Here is a 16,508-nt window from a genome sequence, read left to right on the forward strand (position 1 = left end):
ATAAGAAAGGAAAGAGCCACCATTAACGACCTTGGATTCAAAAAGTGAACAATTTCTAGAACATTAATCAACGTCAAACAAATAGATTATCCAAAAGTTACAAATACTAAATTGGAAAGTGGTTGAGTAATATTCAATACATATTGGCAATAATTACAATAATTTAAGCTTAAAACTTGCAAACAACATAAGAAAGTGTCTGTCTCTTATTAATTTGGACTGTCAACTGAAGTTTACATCCAACGCACATTACAGTGATTTTAATGTTTTAATGTGTTTAAGAGTTTTACTTATGAGCTATTTCACATAATTCTAACATAATACCCATTGCAACAACGTAACAACTACTATTATCTGCCGCTTGAGACAGTCAACAGTGCAATTAATTTAAACCATGTCCACTAAATTTTTATTGTGACTTTTATTGTTTTAATGTGTTTCAGTGTTTATGTGCTAACTTCTTATTATTCTAATATAACCCGAACTGTACAACGCAAGAACCAATGTCACCTGCTGCATTAGACAATCAACAGTGCAGTCAAGCACGTTAAACTATATTTACTAATGTTTTATTTTGGCTAGTCATTTGTTTTATTGAACTATCAACATGTATATCTCTACATTTAGTGTAAATTATTGTTAAAACGACTATAATACTGATCATTTTACAATTGTTCAATTAAGTTCATTTCATTCAGGACTAAATACTCAAAAGATTGGAGATCAATTAAACTGACTAAGCAAATGCCTATGTTTAAAAATACTCTGACATACTCATCACATTAAAAAAAAAACCTCATATTAGTTTCTCACATTTGTACATTGAGTGTAATGAGAGCAATTAATTTCTGTAATTGTATAATATTGAATTCTCAACATGGGTATAACCACTTTAAAATCATTGAATTCTAGAGTATGTCATTAGCTCTCAATATGAGGCATAATATGTAAATGCAATTCTAGTGTAGCTGAGGATGACCTTTTGAAAGGTCGAAACCAGTCCTACATGTGACAATAAAATAGTATTGATTAGGAACTTCTCTTTCATTTATGACTTATGTCATATTTGTGTCAAGTTTTCGGAATTAAATGGCTTTCCATTGTCACTACTAAGAGGTATAGGCAGTTTATATTATTGGTGTATTTATTAGTGAATAGTGTGAGTTGTGGTATGTCTTAAAATCAGTAGTTCAAGGCACTATTTGGTTAATGACAGCGGGTTCCATTGCAGGAGGTAGTGCAGCAAAATGTTCATGTGTTTCATACCCAACTATAGTTCTGGATATGACCAATCGTTTTCAGGTAGGTATTTACACTGCCTGACAATAAAGCGTCCAGAAGGAGTGGTTGAAAGTGAATGAAACTACATATGCCGAAAGACCACGTGCCTTTAGTGAACTGATTACAATATGGGATGAAAGAGACAAGGCTGTGAGCAGTTATAGTTGGAATGTTGGCGCCAGGTCAGTAGGGTATCGCACCCCCTCTGGCTGCAATGCATACCCTTATGTGGTTTAGAATGGTGTTACACAGCCTTTTGATCCTCTCCTGAGGCAAGTTCGTTCACATTTGTTGCAGCTGTCCCTCCAGATACTGCAGGCTGGTACTGGGAGGGAGTCCCCTTCCAATGTCATCCCACACGTGTTCAATGATGGAGAGGTCCGTGGATCTTGCTGGCCACTGGAAAACCTCAACATGCTCTAGGCAGTCCATAGACACAAGTGCTGTGTGTGGACGTGCATTATCTTATTGGAACACTGACCTAGGGTGCTGTGCCATAAGGAGTATGATGTGTGGACGCAGAATGTCTGTGATATATCGCTGTGCCATCAAAGTCTGCTGAAGCACTACCTATTAGAGGTGACCTGAATGCATATACTTCGGCTCTCCACATACTGATGTCAACGATTACACATGCGTATCTTCCCAGAGTATGGGCAGCATCTGCTCTCAACGCCGCCAATCCCGCATGCAATGGTCTTCGGAGGTTATGGAGAAGCGGGACTCATCACTGAACATGATGTAATGCCAGTCGGCCTCTGCCCATGCCGCCCGGGCAAGACAGCACTCCAAACACGGGCGTTGGTGTTCCGATGTCAATGACAACCAATGCATGGGGCAGTAGGAACCCAATCCGGTGGATGCGAGTCGTCGAGACACTGGGGGGAACTCACAGGATTTCGCGTATTACAAACATCCAAAGGAAATTAAAAACTTTACTTAGGAATTCCTTCTTCCTATTTAATGGAAATGAGATCCAAAAGCTACTGGTTATGAATCCACAGCTTCCTACAGCTCGCACTCTGCCTAAGATGTACAAGGCTGGGATCCCCATTAGACCTGTTATTAATTTCAGAAATAGCCCCACCTATGGCACCTCAGTATTTATTCATAAGTTTCTTAGTAAATATTATGGGGCCGATTGCAGAAATGGTATTTAGATGCTGTCTATGGTTAAACAATGCCTAAGTATGGCTGCTGCATTGCAGAGACGTTATTTATCACTCAGACACTAACTAAAACCAATATTCAACCAGTCATGTTTAAACAATGCCGAGAGCACTGTTTAACATCAAATGAGAGGAGTGAATCAAAATCAGAGGTTATGGACCATGAAATATGTAATTTGTATTATGTTGAGACGATTCCGGGAAGAAAGGTTAGTCTGATGGCCTCTCTGTGGGTCGCCCGCTGCTAAATCGCAGCAATTAGTTTGACATGCATGGGGAGATAGATCTTAAAATAAGGTTTAACTTTTCGAGAGACTTGTTTCGTGAGACTGACTAAGTGACAGTCCGGTAACTGTCAACTTGAATACAATTCTTGGCAACCGATATATCTGTATTATATAAACGGGGTGATTTCCATGGAATTATAGGTCACTTCGACTACATACATATAAGAACTAGGTGCCCCGATCTTCAGAGGGCTGTCCCATACATCAACCGGGAGGGATTCACTTATATTTACTGCCAAGTAAACACACATAATAGTGAAAACTAAAAAGTAGGTTTTTATATATATAATCGTATACGTTTTCGGCAACTATCAGATATAATCATTGTTTAAAGAGAACTGGGGAAGAAGAGCCATGGCCATGGCCTAGTATTTGCCTGGTGTAAAAATAGGGAAACTACGGAAAACAATCTTCACGGCTGCCAATGGTGTGTTTCGAACCTACAATCTCCAGAATGCAAGCTACATCTATATGACCCGTACAACACACTCGGTTACACATTACTATTGCTTCATCTTTCCTTCGTCGAAGCTACTGTATTTATGAATAGATTACACTCACTGTAACAACACTATAATGAAAGCTACACTTACCTGTACGGTGGCATGTCACTTTAGTGTCGATAATATTATGAGATTTAATTTCCACCGAAAGCGATACTCTTATCTGTGGGCAAGTCATGCTCACCCATATTTGAGTTATGTGTAGGAAGACAAACAGCTGACTGGCGATAGGTGCAGAAAAGAATACAGGCGATTAAAGAATTAAGTGGATAGAAAGTGCAAGGTAGCTAAGGAAGAATGGCTGAAGGAGAAGTGCAAGGATGTCGAAGGTTGTATGGTCCTGGGAAAGGTAGACGCTGCATATAGGAAAATCAAGAAAACCTTTGGAGAAAGGAAATCTAGCTGTATGAATATTAAGAGCTCAGATGGAAAGCCACTTCTCTTCATTTCTAGCATTCTTGTATTTTTGTCGTTCATCAATCAGGTCTAGTATCTCCTGAGTTATCCACTGATTCTTAGTTATCTTTTTTTCCTTCCTAACATCTCTTCAGCAGCCCTACTGACTTCATTTTACATGACTATCCACTATTCCTCTATTGTGTTTCCTTCAGCCTTTTCATTTAGCCCTTGTGAAACATGTTCCTTGAAACAATCCCTCACACTCTTTTCTTTCAACTTGTCTACATCCCATCTTTTTGCATTCTTTCCTTTCTTCAATTTCTTCAACTTCAGATGGCATTTCATGACCAACAAGTTGTGGTCAGAGTCCACATCTGCTCCTCGGAAAGTTTTGCAATCCAACACCTGGTTCCTGAATCTCTGCGTAATCATAATGAAGTCTATTTGATACCTTACAGTGTCTCCAGGTCTCGTCCACGTATACAGCCGTCATTTGTGGTGTCTGAACCAAGTATTGGCAAGGACTAAATTATCATCAGTGCAGAATTCAACCAGCCGACTTCCTCTTTCGTTTCTTTGTCCCAATCTGAATTCTCCTACTGTATTACCATCTCTTCCTTGGCCTACCACTGCATTCCAGTCTCCCATCACAATTAGATTCTCGTCACCTTTTACATATTGTATTAAATCTTCTATCTCTTCATACAGTCCTTCGATTTCCTCTTCATCCACTGAACTAGTAGGCATATGGGGTCCCCATTAGACCTATTATTAATTTCAGAAATAGCCCTACCTATGGCACCTCAGTATTTATTCATAAGTTTCTTAGTAAATATTATGGGGCCGATTGCAGAAACGGTATATAGATGCCGTCTATGGTTAAACAATGCCTAAGTATGGCTGCCGCATTGCAGAGATGTTATTTATCACTCGGACACTGTCTAAAACCGATATTCAACCCCTCATGTTTAAACAATGCCGAGAGCACTGTTTAACCTCAAATGAGAGGAGTGAATCAAAATCAGAGGTTATGGACCATGAAATATTTAATTTGTATTATGTTGAGACGATTCCGGGAAGAAAGGTTAGTCTGACGGCCTCTCTGTGGGTGGCTAAATCGCAGCATTTAATTTGACATGCACGGGGAGATAGATAAAGCAGAAAGATGGCAAGAACATATCCAACAGTTGTATCAAGGTAAAGATGTAGATAATTTGGTTCTGGAACAAGAAGAGCCTGTTGATGCTGATGAAATGGGAGACCCAATTATGAGGTCAGAGTTTGACAGAGCTGTGAAAGACCTAAATAGGAACAAGGCACCTGGAATCGATGACAATCCCTCTGAATTACTGACTGCCTTAGGAGAAACCAGCATGGTAAGGTTATTCCATTTAGTATGTAGGATGTATGAGACAGGAGAAGTCCCATCCGATTTTCGGCAGAATGTTGTTATACCTATTCCCAAGAAAGCCAGTGCTGACAGGTGTGAAAACTACCGCACCATTAGTTTAGTATCTCATGCCTCCAAATTTTAACATGTATTATTTACAGAAGAATGGAAAACAAGTTGAAGCTGATATTGTTATTTTATCTGAGACTGCAGAAGATCTCGAGAAGCTGCTGAATGGTAAGAAGTCTTGGGTAAGGAGTACAAGATGAAAATAAATAAGTCCAAAACAAAAGTAATGGAGTGCACAAACGAACTTCATAGGTTGCGACAAGCAAAGAGTTGCATGAAAGATACTTCTGTCTCCATCTTCAAACCAAAACTGAAACTTTAAGCAATGTCTAGTTAAACATCGACTGAACATTGTTTATGCAATGGAAGATCGTGCTCAATTTAGACTTTTTTTTCCCCTAGTTGTTTTACGTCGCACCGACACAGGTAGGTCTTACGGCGACGATGGGACAGGAAAGGGCTAGGAGTGGGAAGGAAGCGGCCGTGGCCTTAATTAAGGTACAGCCCCAGCATTTGCCTGCTGTGAAAATGGGAAACCACGGAAAACCATTTTCAGGGCTGCCGACAGTGGGGTTCGAACCTACTGGATACTAGACGTTGTTTAGGTAGACGATGTCTAAGGCTTAAAACTAGTAATCGTTTCTGCAATTGGCCCTATAAGTTTCACGATTCTGAAGATGATTGGGATCAGATACCGAGAACGAAGAATTATCTACAATCTGTATAAAAGTCAGTCTGCAGTGATAAGAATCGAGGGCTTTGAAAAAGAAGCAGCAATCCAGAAAGGAGTGAGGCAAGGCTGCAGTTTGTCTCCCCTCCTTTTCAATATTTACGTAGAACAGGCAGTAAAGGAAATCAAAGAGGAATTTGGAAAGGGAATCACAATCCAAGGAGATGAAATCAAAACCTTGAGATAAATAGCTTGGTTGGATCAACATTATCGAATGCCTTTTCTAGATCTACGAATGCAATGTACGTGGGTTTGTCCTTCTCGATTCGATCCTCTAAGATCAGACGTAAAGTCAGGATTGCTTCACGTGTTCCTATATTTCTTCTGAAGCAAAATTGATCTTCTCCCAACTCAGTCGAACGAAGGCAGGTGATGCAGGAAATATTAGATCAGGAAATGAAGTCTTAAAGGAAGTAGATGAATATTGTTACTTGGGTAGTAAAATAACTAACGATGGCAGAAGTAAGGAGGACATAAAATGCAGACTAGCACAAGCAAGGAAGAGCTTTCTTAAGAAAATAAATTTGCTCACTTCAAACATTGATATAGGAATTAGAAGGATGTTTTTGAAGACTTTCGTGTGGAGCGTGGCATTGTATGGAAGTGAAACATGGACGATAACTAGCTCCGAACGAAATAGAATATATACTTTTGAAATGTGGTGTTACAGAAGAATGCTGAAGGTGAGATGGATAGATCGAATCACGAATGAAGAGATACCGAATTGAATTGGTGAGAGAAGATCGATTTGGCTAAATTTGACAAGAAGAAGAGATAGAATGATAGGACACATCTTAAGACACCCAGGACTTGTGCAGTTGGTTTTTGATGGAAGTGTAGGTGTTAAGAACGGCAGGGGTAGACCAATGTATAAATGTGACAAGCAGATTAGAGCAGATGTAGGATGCAATAGTTACGTAGAAATGAAAAGGTTAGCACCGGATAGGGTGGCATGCAAAGCTGCATCGAACCAGTCTATGGACTGATGACTCAAACAACAACAACAACAACAACAACATGTATCATCTTGCAACAACAAAGATTTTTTGACTCACCACATACGTCCACCAGGAGAGAATATTTAGAGTGCTCACCAGAGGTCGAAGACTAAGAGAGAACGACATGCTTAAAAAGTCAAAGAAAGCATCCTTTTTGATACTCTGCAGGAATATCCTCACTTATCATTACATCTCAAAAATTTAAGGAACTATTAACTTGATATTCTAATGTAAGTTGAATAGTGGTCAAGGGAGTTTAAATAATTGAGAACATTCTGACTACCATTAACTTCCCGGTCAATTATAATGAAGGTATCATCCACATAACGGTATCACATCTTAAGGCCTGGTATTTTCCCCAAGATCTTGGTGTACTCTAGATGATCCAAGTAAATGTTTGCCAAGACACCCGAGGCTGGGGATCCCATTGGTAGGCCTTCCTGGTGAAATATTTCATTATTAAAAGTGAAAAAAAAAAGTCATTTAAAATGAAAAGTCAGTATTTTGACGAAATTATCAATTTCTAGTTTACTAAGGCAATTTTGACCAAGTAAGTTATTACGTATGATACATATGATTAGAATACATATCCTTACTATCATACAAACACATCATATGATCAGAAGAAATTTGAAAGTCTTTATGTTTTTTTGCAAAAATCTGATGAATTTCTCAAGGAAGAATGGCGTTTGTGTTCTATGATTCCCTCCTTATCACTGCGACCTGAACCCTACTGAACTGATACGGTTTAGTGAAATAAAAACTGCTCCAAGCAATGTCAGTCATCCTTCACACTTAGCATTGAAGGGACTGGCCCATTACTGCACAAGTGAAGTGACCAGAGAACACTGAAGTGAATGTACATAGTTGCGCCTCACTTTGCAAGTTGTTCCAGTACCTGTGCAACAGGTCGGTAAATGTTAGTGTGCTCACACACTAAGAGTAAAGATTGATCAAATAAGTATTAAAAATATAACTGATAAACATAACTCTTTGTACGTGACATACAAAAAGGTATTTAATGTTACACTCAATACCCAGAAGAATGTAACCAAAACAAAGTTTAAAACAGCCACCACTCACAAACTTACCTCACAAGACTTTTGACAGAAGTTTAAATGGCTAATGAAACCAACAACACTCTTACTCTCTTTACCACATATTTCACATGAGAGACATTTTCTTTTCCGAGTTTTAAGTACCTTCCACAGTAGAGAAGCCATTTTCTTTTCATCAGTAGTATCCTGAAAAGACATAATTTTAAATATAAATTCTGCACTGCACACCAGGAACAAGACAAGACTAAAGGGGATAGAGAGGAATGTAGGATGGAATGAAGTTTAGTAGTAATAACACAAATAAAATATCCAGTATCATCTCTAATTAATTGAAAATAAGAGGCAAAAGTGCAAGATTGTAACCTGCATTTTTCAAAATCAAGTTTCTATGCAAAAACATTGCAGCCACAATAGAAATTTAATTTATTTTTGTTAATATTTGAATTAGAAATTAAGGTAAAAACAGGAAAGCAAATTAAATGGGACAAGAAACCACTTGAGATGAATACAAGATAGCCATATGTACAAACAGGAACCATCAAAACTAACAAAAATGCTATATGAAGAAGCATGTGCATAAAAGATATAAGTTCAGGTACTGTATTTAGAGTGGAAATAAATTTTTCATGAATTTAGAACATTATAAATTACGTATTGTAATAGAACATTGTAAATAAACATCATAACCAATAAAACAAAGCTATACGGTACCTTAAAATTTAATGCTGCAATACTTGGAACATATTTTGTACATAGGGAATTAGTTCAATCGGAATAGCATTAATTTTCTTTTACTAGCTGTTTTACGTCACACCGATGGCGACAATGGCATGAGAAAGGGCTAGGAGTGGGAAGGAAGCGGCTGTGGCCTTAAGGTACAGCCCCAGCATTCACCTGGTGTGAAAATGGGAAACCAAAGAAAATCATCTTCAGGGCTGCCGACAGTGGGGTTCGAACCCACAATCTCCCGAATACTGGATACTGTACAATTTACAAATTTCATTGTATAGATCCGTATTGATACAGTTAAAACTAAGAAACAATGTTAGGTTTTGGTCCACCCAATCAATGCACATCACTTTACAAGTGAAAAACTATTTAATTAAAAAACATATTAAATATGTGTATTGATTGGGTGGACCAAAACCTAACACTGTTTCTTACCTTTAACTGGATACTGGCCACACTTAAGCGACTGCAGCTACCGAGCTCGGTGGGTTAGCATTAACTTTGTGTCATATAATTAATAGTGAGCACAGCTGAAAAGCTGCCTACATCCAGCTGTTCAATAATGTAGTTAAGGCAGCACATAAATATACAACAGATTTTTTATTTTGAGGTTTTCATGGGCTTCTCTTGTTCCATGTACCAATTTGTACTTTTGAATCTGTACTCAGGGTCATCCTTTTTCCTTCGATACTGAAAAGTTAGTAGCAGCTGTTTAAATACCTGACATTTTATTTCCCTCAAACCCACTAGCGAAACAAAGGAGCAATACTGGGTAGGGTAACCTCTATCTGCCATTGGGAGGAGCATTATCAGGACATTGCAGTTACCCAGAACAGTATGGCACTAGTCACTGGAAATTTCTTAAGCATAAAGTTATTTATCATATAAAATTACTGTGGTAGGGGCACAGGTCAATAATAGATTTTTAATTTTTTTTTGTTTGTTTGTTTGTTTGTTATTTGTTTAATATCGCACTAACACATCAAAGGTTTTCGACAACAGAAGGATGGGAGGGACTAGGACTCTGAAGGTAGCAGCTATGGCCTTATTTAAGGTAAAGCCTTGTGTGAAAATGGGAAAACACAAAAACCATATGCAGGGCTGCTGATGGTGCGATTCGAACCCACTATCTAATGTATCACGCAATTCAAAGATTCCACTATCTTCCGAATGCAAGCTCACAGCTGCACAGCCAACTCACTCTGTAATAACAGGATTACATCTTGATTGTATTTAAAAATTGAGAAATCCGTAAGAAATGTACAAGATTTCTTTGGATTTTTCAATTATACCAACCACAATCTGTTCTCCAGTAAACTAGGTATTGCCAGGTCTAAGGTGTACAAAGAGAAACCTATCTTTGTATGAATACGAGTGGAAAACGATTAAGTTACAAAGTTATAAATAACTATATGGACATGATTCCTGAAAACTTCTGAAGTAGAGACAATAAGGAAGTATAGAATAGTAAAGGTTAACAGGTAGCATGGATGCAAAAGATAGATACAGTAGATAGATACGATAGATAGATAGATAGATAGATAAGATAGATTTATTTATTTATCATCAACAGGTTATTTGCCCAATTATAGATGATTCAATAAAACTGTATATACAACTAATACACCTTAAATGATTAACACTAATTTCCTAAAATAATAACCAAATTTAAATTAACCTAGAGACATTTACCGTATTTACTCGCGTATTAGACCTTTTTTTCCCCATTTTTACAGCCAAAAATAATAAAGGGGGGTCCAATATGCGATAACCTCAAAATTTTGTGCAGGAAACACATGACTTCTAGGTTATAAAGAGCTATAAATTGTATGCGTAAACATTCTATACTATTATTTAACAAATTTAGAAAGTATTTAAATTATACTGGCTATTTTCGTCGGAAGGCAGTATTTCTAAACGTAAAAAGACAAAAAATGGTGAACACCACTTTTAGGCCTACGGTACATATAAAAGTCCGTTTTAGTTACTCATATCACATCATTCGTTACATCTCATTAATTCCTCTGGTGAGGTTGACGTCAGGAAGGGCACACAGCCGTAAAAACTCACTACGAAGATTTGTCACACTTCATACTCGATCCCGTAGAAGAAAGGAATAAGGGTATCATGTTATCATATTATTAAATATTGATACAAAAGAACTTAATGGCCAGTCATTTGTCACTGTCAGTTCAGCAGTAGGCCATACAGTAAACCTGATCACTGCTTTCATTTGAATTATCGCCTTGCGCCACTAACTTCCCTGCCTTGCTACCGGCGCGGCGTGTCAGCATTCCAAGTGAAGTCATCTTTACTGCTATCTCTTGTCAATCGCGTCAGCCATGCTTCTATTTTTTGAGCCATGCACTGCAATCAAGAGCATACGAGGTCCCGTCTTTTTGAACCTTTTAAAAATAATTTTGTTCTTGACTATAGAGTCTAAACAGCGTAAACCTATTCCCAGATGGTCTCTGATATTCCCAGTTGGTGTACATGTAGCATAATCCACTCCTTCCAAATAAAGCCATACTGTAGAAGGCATGCCAAACCATCAGCTGATAACTAGCGTATGTTACGAGTTGTACATCCGAATGTAATACATAGTAACTGGAAGCATTCTTTTGATAACTGCGGCTGTTGAAACACAGACCCTTATTATTAACTATAATTCATGCTTGTTCTCTACATGTATCACATCAGAATTTGCGTAAACACCTGTCCATGAGATAAGACAGACCACATTGTTTAGGTTAGGTATATTATCGCCCTGATAGTGCCAAAAGTTCAACAGAAAAATAAAAATAAATAACCGGAAACTATACCGCATTTATGGATATCTACAGGTGTGACGGTAATGCGTTTTATTATCACAATGTTTAATTTTGTACATTCGTTGTCTTTTTATTAACAGGTACCCTAGTATGTTTTGTTTGGCGTCTCCGAAAATCGTTTAAAGTATGTGGGGACATAAAATTATTATTATTATTACTTTTTTTGTTAGGTACGTTGACGAGTAAAACAATCGTTTTAATTGGATAGCTTTTATCACATTTTAAACTTACTTCTCTCCAAATATATACCTGTATTGGCCCGAGTTACGAGTTATTAAACTACCACTTTGTTAATGATCTCGCCTGCTGTATAAACAGCAACAACCACAAATATTTCTCAACTAAGGTAAACTCGTTTCCTCATCCCAGTGGAGGGGACTTACATGTACCACTTTTACCGCACACCAACCTTCCTGCCATTCGTAATTCTGTCAGTACGGTACCGGGAATTGAAGTCAGACCCCCGAAAACAGCAACTAATTGTGCTAACCATTATGCTGGTGGACATTATTAACTACAAAACACAGACATATAGCATGACTGATGCATGCTTGCAATGCGCGGGTTGGATACGAAGCTAGGCCTATTCATCTATCTGTGCGATGTCATCAGAGTTGCAGTAGACCTACGTCACAGAGGCGGACATTTCTTAACTACAAAACACAGATGTACCGCATGGATTCGACGCTTTTTTCATTGCGTAGGTCGTATGGACGAAACTATTCACAAATTTATGCGATGTCATCAGAGCTGCAATAAGACTTGTACCTGCTTTGAAGCGGAATTGTCATCGTTCTCTGACGAATTACGTTGAGGGGTCTTATAGGCGAGATTTATCTGTTTTTCATTTTCTTCGTCTCGAAAAGAAAGCGGGGGGTCTAATACACGAGTATATACGTAGTAGGGGGGGGGGGGGCAAAATATCTGGACAGCTCCTATTTCCGGACACTCATAACGTCTATGTCATTTACATTTGAAATAAGCGTCAGATGTGTTTTCGAAACAGATAACTAGATGACAGCACCTTCTTGCAGTAGAGTGAATGGCAGGAGTCGTGCGGTTCTTACTCCAGACAATATCAAAAGAAACACCGTAACAGGCGCCTCCTATACTTTTCCTTGACTGTATATTTACTGTATTCTGATCTTTCATTTCACTTAAATTGAGAAAATATACAACCTAAGAGTAAGAGAATCTGTAGTATTGAAGATGAAAGTTTTAACCAGGCAAAGTGTGGGTGGTAACATGTAGGTCACGGCACGTGTGATCATGTCACAAAATTTGAATGATGGCCACACTTGTTTGTATTTCCGAATGCTCTATCGTTCCCAATTCTGGACTCCAATACATACCAGTGATATATTCAAAGCTGGTCAATTGTACTGGTTGTAGAGATCACAGACATGTATAAAGACAGTTATTAAATATTATTACTCTTTTACGTTTGATAACTTTGGTTCTCAAACTATCAGTTCAACTTAGAGGGGTGCCCAAGTTAAAGGGGTATGAATTTTTCTTCACATATCAGTACAGTAGTGCTGTAGATACGTTCTGAGATGATGAAATTACTCAATGAACACAAGATACTATCTGCACCTGACGGGAAGTCGCAACACCTTGTAGGTACAACAGGAGTTACAGATACTGTACTCATTACAAACATTAGTCGTGACAGAAAAATCAGATCCATGTTCATTATTAAGCTGTACATTATGCAGTACTTACAGTAAATGTACAACTTACACAGAATTGTACTACCACTTTAAAACTTCACACCCCCTCAATTTACAAGAGTCACCACGGACGGAATAGTTGTTTACTGTCAGGCCTTGAGACTCGAGATAAGAGACATGCAGCAATGCTTACCTCTCACACCTGTTACCCCGCAACCATTCGACTTCTTTCACTTGCTTCTTATTTGAATGCCAAGTGGGAATAAGGAAGACACAGTTACGGGGAAAACACACCCTCAAAAGCTATTTCTCCAAGCCCACTGTGTATTGAGTTCAAGATGACTGACCCTTATCAGGTACCCATATCAGGCAATTTAGCACTTTTAACAGGACTGACTTGATATGACCCTCAGGGCTGTGCCAGCTTCGGTTATAGAGGGGTGTCGAAGATAGAAGGGAAATGAGGCTCTACCTCAACCCCACCCTAAAAAATTAAAAAATGACGAGGGCTATACATGTTTATGTGTTTTTGTGGTATGGACTAATTCAGTGACGTTTCTGCACAAATGGGATCAAGGATTCAGTGTGGCCCGTGCCAGATATGGTTTCACAAAGTTTGTGTGGGAACAGCACGAAAGCATGATTTTGTGTGTGGCAAATGTGCAGTAAAACAGTATGAAATATAAATAGTAACGCACCTTGCATGTGTTAAGTTGAACAGTGGGTAACGAAACCGTCGTAACTGGCAAATATATGATGTCCGGAAAATGGCACACTATGTTTCAGTGATGTCCAGATTTAAGAGCATCTCTTCCTATTATCGGATGTTTTCAATTAATTTTTAAAATATTGTTTTTGTGCATGTAATATTATCTAAATCATTAAAGCATACTATATGAAACTGTATATATTTCAGTAGTAGAAATATTCACTGCTATGCGCTATATCCAAAAACATCTAAATCGTCTGAATATAGGGCCCCCGACCCTATACATATTTACAACACCTTAAATAAGTAAGTAAGTAAGTAAGTAAGTAAGTAAGTAAGTAAGTAAGTAAGTAAGTAAGTAAGTAAATAAATAAATAAATAAATAAATAAATAAATAAATAAATAAAAATAATACAGGGGATTCATGTACATTTTCCAGAATCCACTTTTTTGAAAGCCCTCTTTTCCTAAAGGCTACTTTCATATTTGTAATTTCTGAAAAGCTTTCGTCCAAAACTTCATCATTTTGAATTATATAATTTCAAATGCTAATAAACATGTGTAAATACATAATCTTTTTAATGGTGTATCAAATTTCTGGATAATGGTATATACTGAGGCTCTAAATAATAAAATTATCTCCAAGGTGACGTGCCTCTGCATTGTACATTTTATACAATGGAATTATCCACTTCTTTTTGGCATAGCTTTCATAGTCCCACCCATTCTGAATTCTCTTAACATTACTACCTAGTCTTTCTTTTTTTAAAGTATTTTGCAGGCTTTCTTCTTTCATCTGTTCTATTCCAGTTTGTTGTTTAATTTTTGCACATTTAGCTCTTTCTGTAAGTATTCATTTCTCACTCTATCCCTTCTTGTGTTCTGTACTATACTCCTCAGGAATTTCATTTCAGTTACCTGCACTCTATCCCATTTCTCTGAGTCAATGTCCAGGTTTCTGCTGCATAAGTCATTACATGTAAGTAATATCCGTTATGCATTACCTCTTTAGCTTTCGTTGGTACTTCTTTAGTAATCTCTGTATTTGGTGATAAAAGGCTCTCCCCAGTTGTATTTAAAAAAAAAAAAAATGGCTTGATACTGAATACAGTTCTTAGAAGAGGCAGACCAGTGCCATTTACCCTACTTTCCATAGTTCTTCAGCGTTAGTGTATCTTCCTTTTTTTCACTCCGATCAGGAATAAAACCCCAAAAAGAACCATTATTTATGTTCTCATTTTATCACTGCAGTCTCTCTCTTTCTCAAATTCAGCTTTGGAGCACAATTTGTCAATAAAGATATTAGTTAATGAAACAATACTGTCAATGATATCAAAGCCAAAGAACTTTAGAAACGCATCAAGTTCAGTTCTAGAATCCCTCGCAACTCGTTTTGGACCACGAATTTTTGAAATGATATTTCTTGACTTAGTTTTGCCTGGCTCAATAACCAGTTTCCTATACCAGATCGTGTCTAAGTTTATACCAAATAAAATCTGAAATCGTCTCCGTCGTCATCAGGTTCACCCGCTCCTAAATCCACTGACTGATCCATATCACAATCGTCTTCTTCCCCCACCACAACTACATGATTGTGATCATCGTCCTCGTCTTTGACCTCGCGGAATTGAGGTTGAAGATCTGGATCGTTGGAAACTGGTTTTTTTTCTTCTTGCAAGTTGCTTTACGTCACACCCACACAGATAGGTCTTATGGCGACAATGGGATAGGAAGGTGCTGGGAATGGGAAGGAAGCAGCCGTGGCCTTAATTAAGGTACAGCCCCAGCATTTGCTTGGTGTGAAAATGGGAAACCATGGGAAACCATCTTCAGGGCTGCTGACAGCAGGGTTCGAACCTACTATCTCCCGAATACTGGACACTGGCCGCATTTAAGGAACTGCAGCTATTGAGCTCGGTCGAAAAAACTCTAGAAGGATCTCACAAATGTCCACCATGATTGCCAATCTTTCAGCCCTTTCAAAAGAAATAGATATCTAGGAATGTTTCTTTAGATCAAGAAACAATTTGTGAACAAAATGAAAGGAATCTCCTATGGTATATTTATGATAATGAAATTGATCTGAAACATATTTGCCGATGTGAAAAATAATATTGGGACATTCACAGCAAGAAGAGATGTACGAACAATACTTACGCCACAACGGATGAACTGCATGAACTATAAAACAAGCACACATGGAGCAAACACTTCCTACACCAAATACAAAACAAAATGTTACGGAATGGGAACGCGCTTTACTCAGTGTGGCATCACAGTTCCTGTCAACTTCCACAGCCCATAGATGACTGATAAGAGGCAAATAAACAATCCAGTTGAAACCTAGTGATCATATAATGAACACAGTATACCTTGGCTTCCAAGGCAGGAAATAACTATGTTCTTCAGCAAAGTGAAAATAAACGAGTTTGCAGCACTCAGTGCGGCCGCGTGGCCACCGGAGCGTTAAGGTTTTATTTTCCATATAATCTAATTTCCCATTCCCTCATGATTTTTTTTAAATACCAAATTAAGGAGAACTAATGAATGTCCATCACCTTGTGTTGATTTTGAAAGGGTCAAAGTTAATTTAGAAACTGAACTTTTGAGGTTGTGAGTGTTTGATCAACCTGTTTTTTAATATTGTTATCTATCCTCTAATTCTGCAATAGTTAGGAATAT

General features: G+C 37.9%; 1 protein-coding gene across 1 annotated transcript in view; it reads right to left on the reverse strand.

Annotated features, from left to right (window-relative positions):
• Positions 1 to 16,508, reverse strand: part of LOC136859080 (uncharacterized) — a 357,013-nt gene that overhangs the window by 315,819 nt on the left and 24,686 nt on the right. Inside the window, exon 3 of the mRNA XM_067138671.2 lies at positions 7,918 to 8,070. Coding sequence (XP_066994772.2) covers positions 7,918 to 8,070 — 153 coding nt within the window. The remainder of the gene's footprint in view (positions 1 to 7,917; positions 8,071 to 16,508) is intronic.

This window comes from Anabrus simplex, chromosome 1 (assembly GCF_040414725.1).
Source record: "Anabrus simplex isolate iqAnaSimp1 chromosome 1, ASM4041472v1, whole genome shotgun sequence".
Lineage (NCBI taxonomy): Eukaryota > Metazoa > Arthropoda > Insecta > Orthoptera > Tettigoniidae > Anabrus > Anabrus simplex.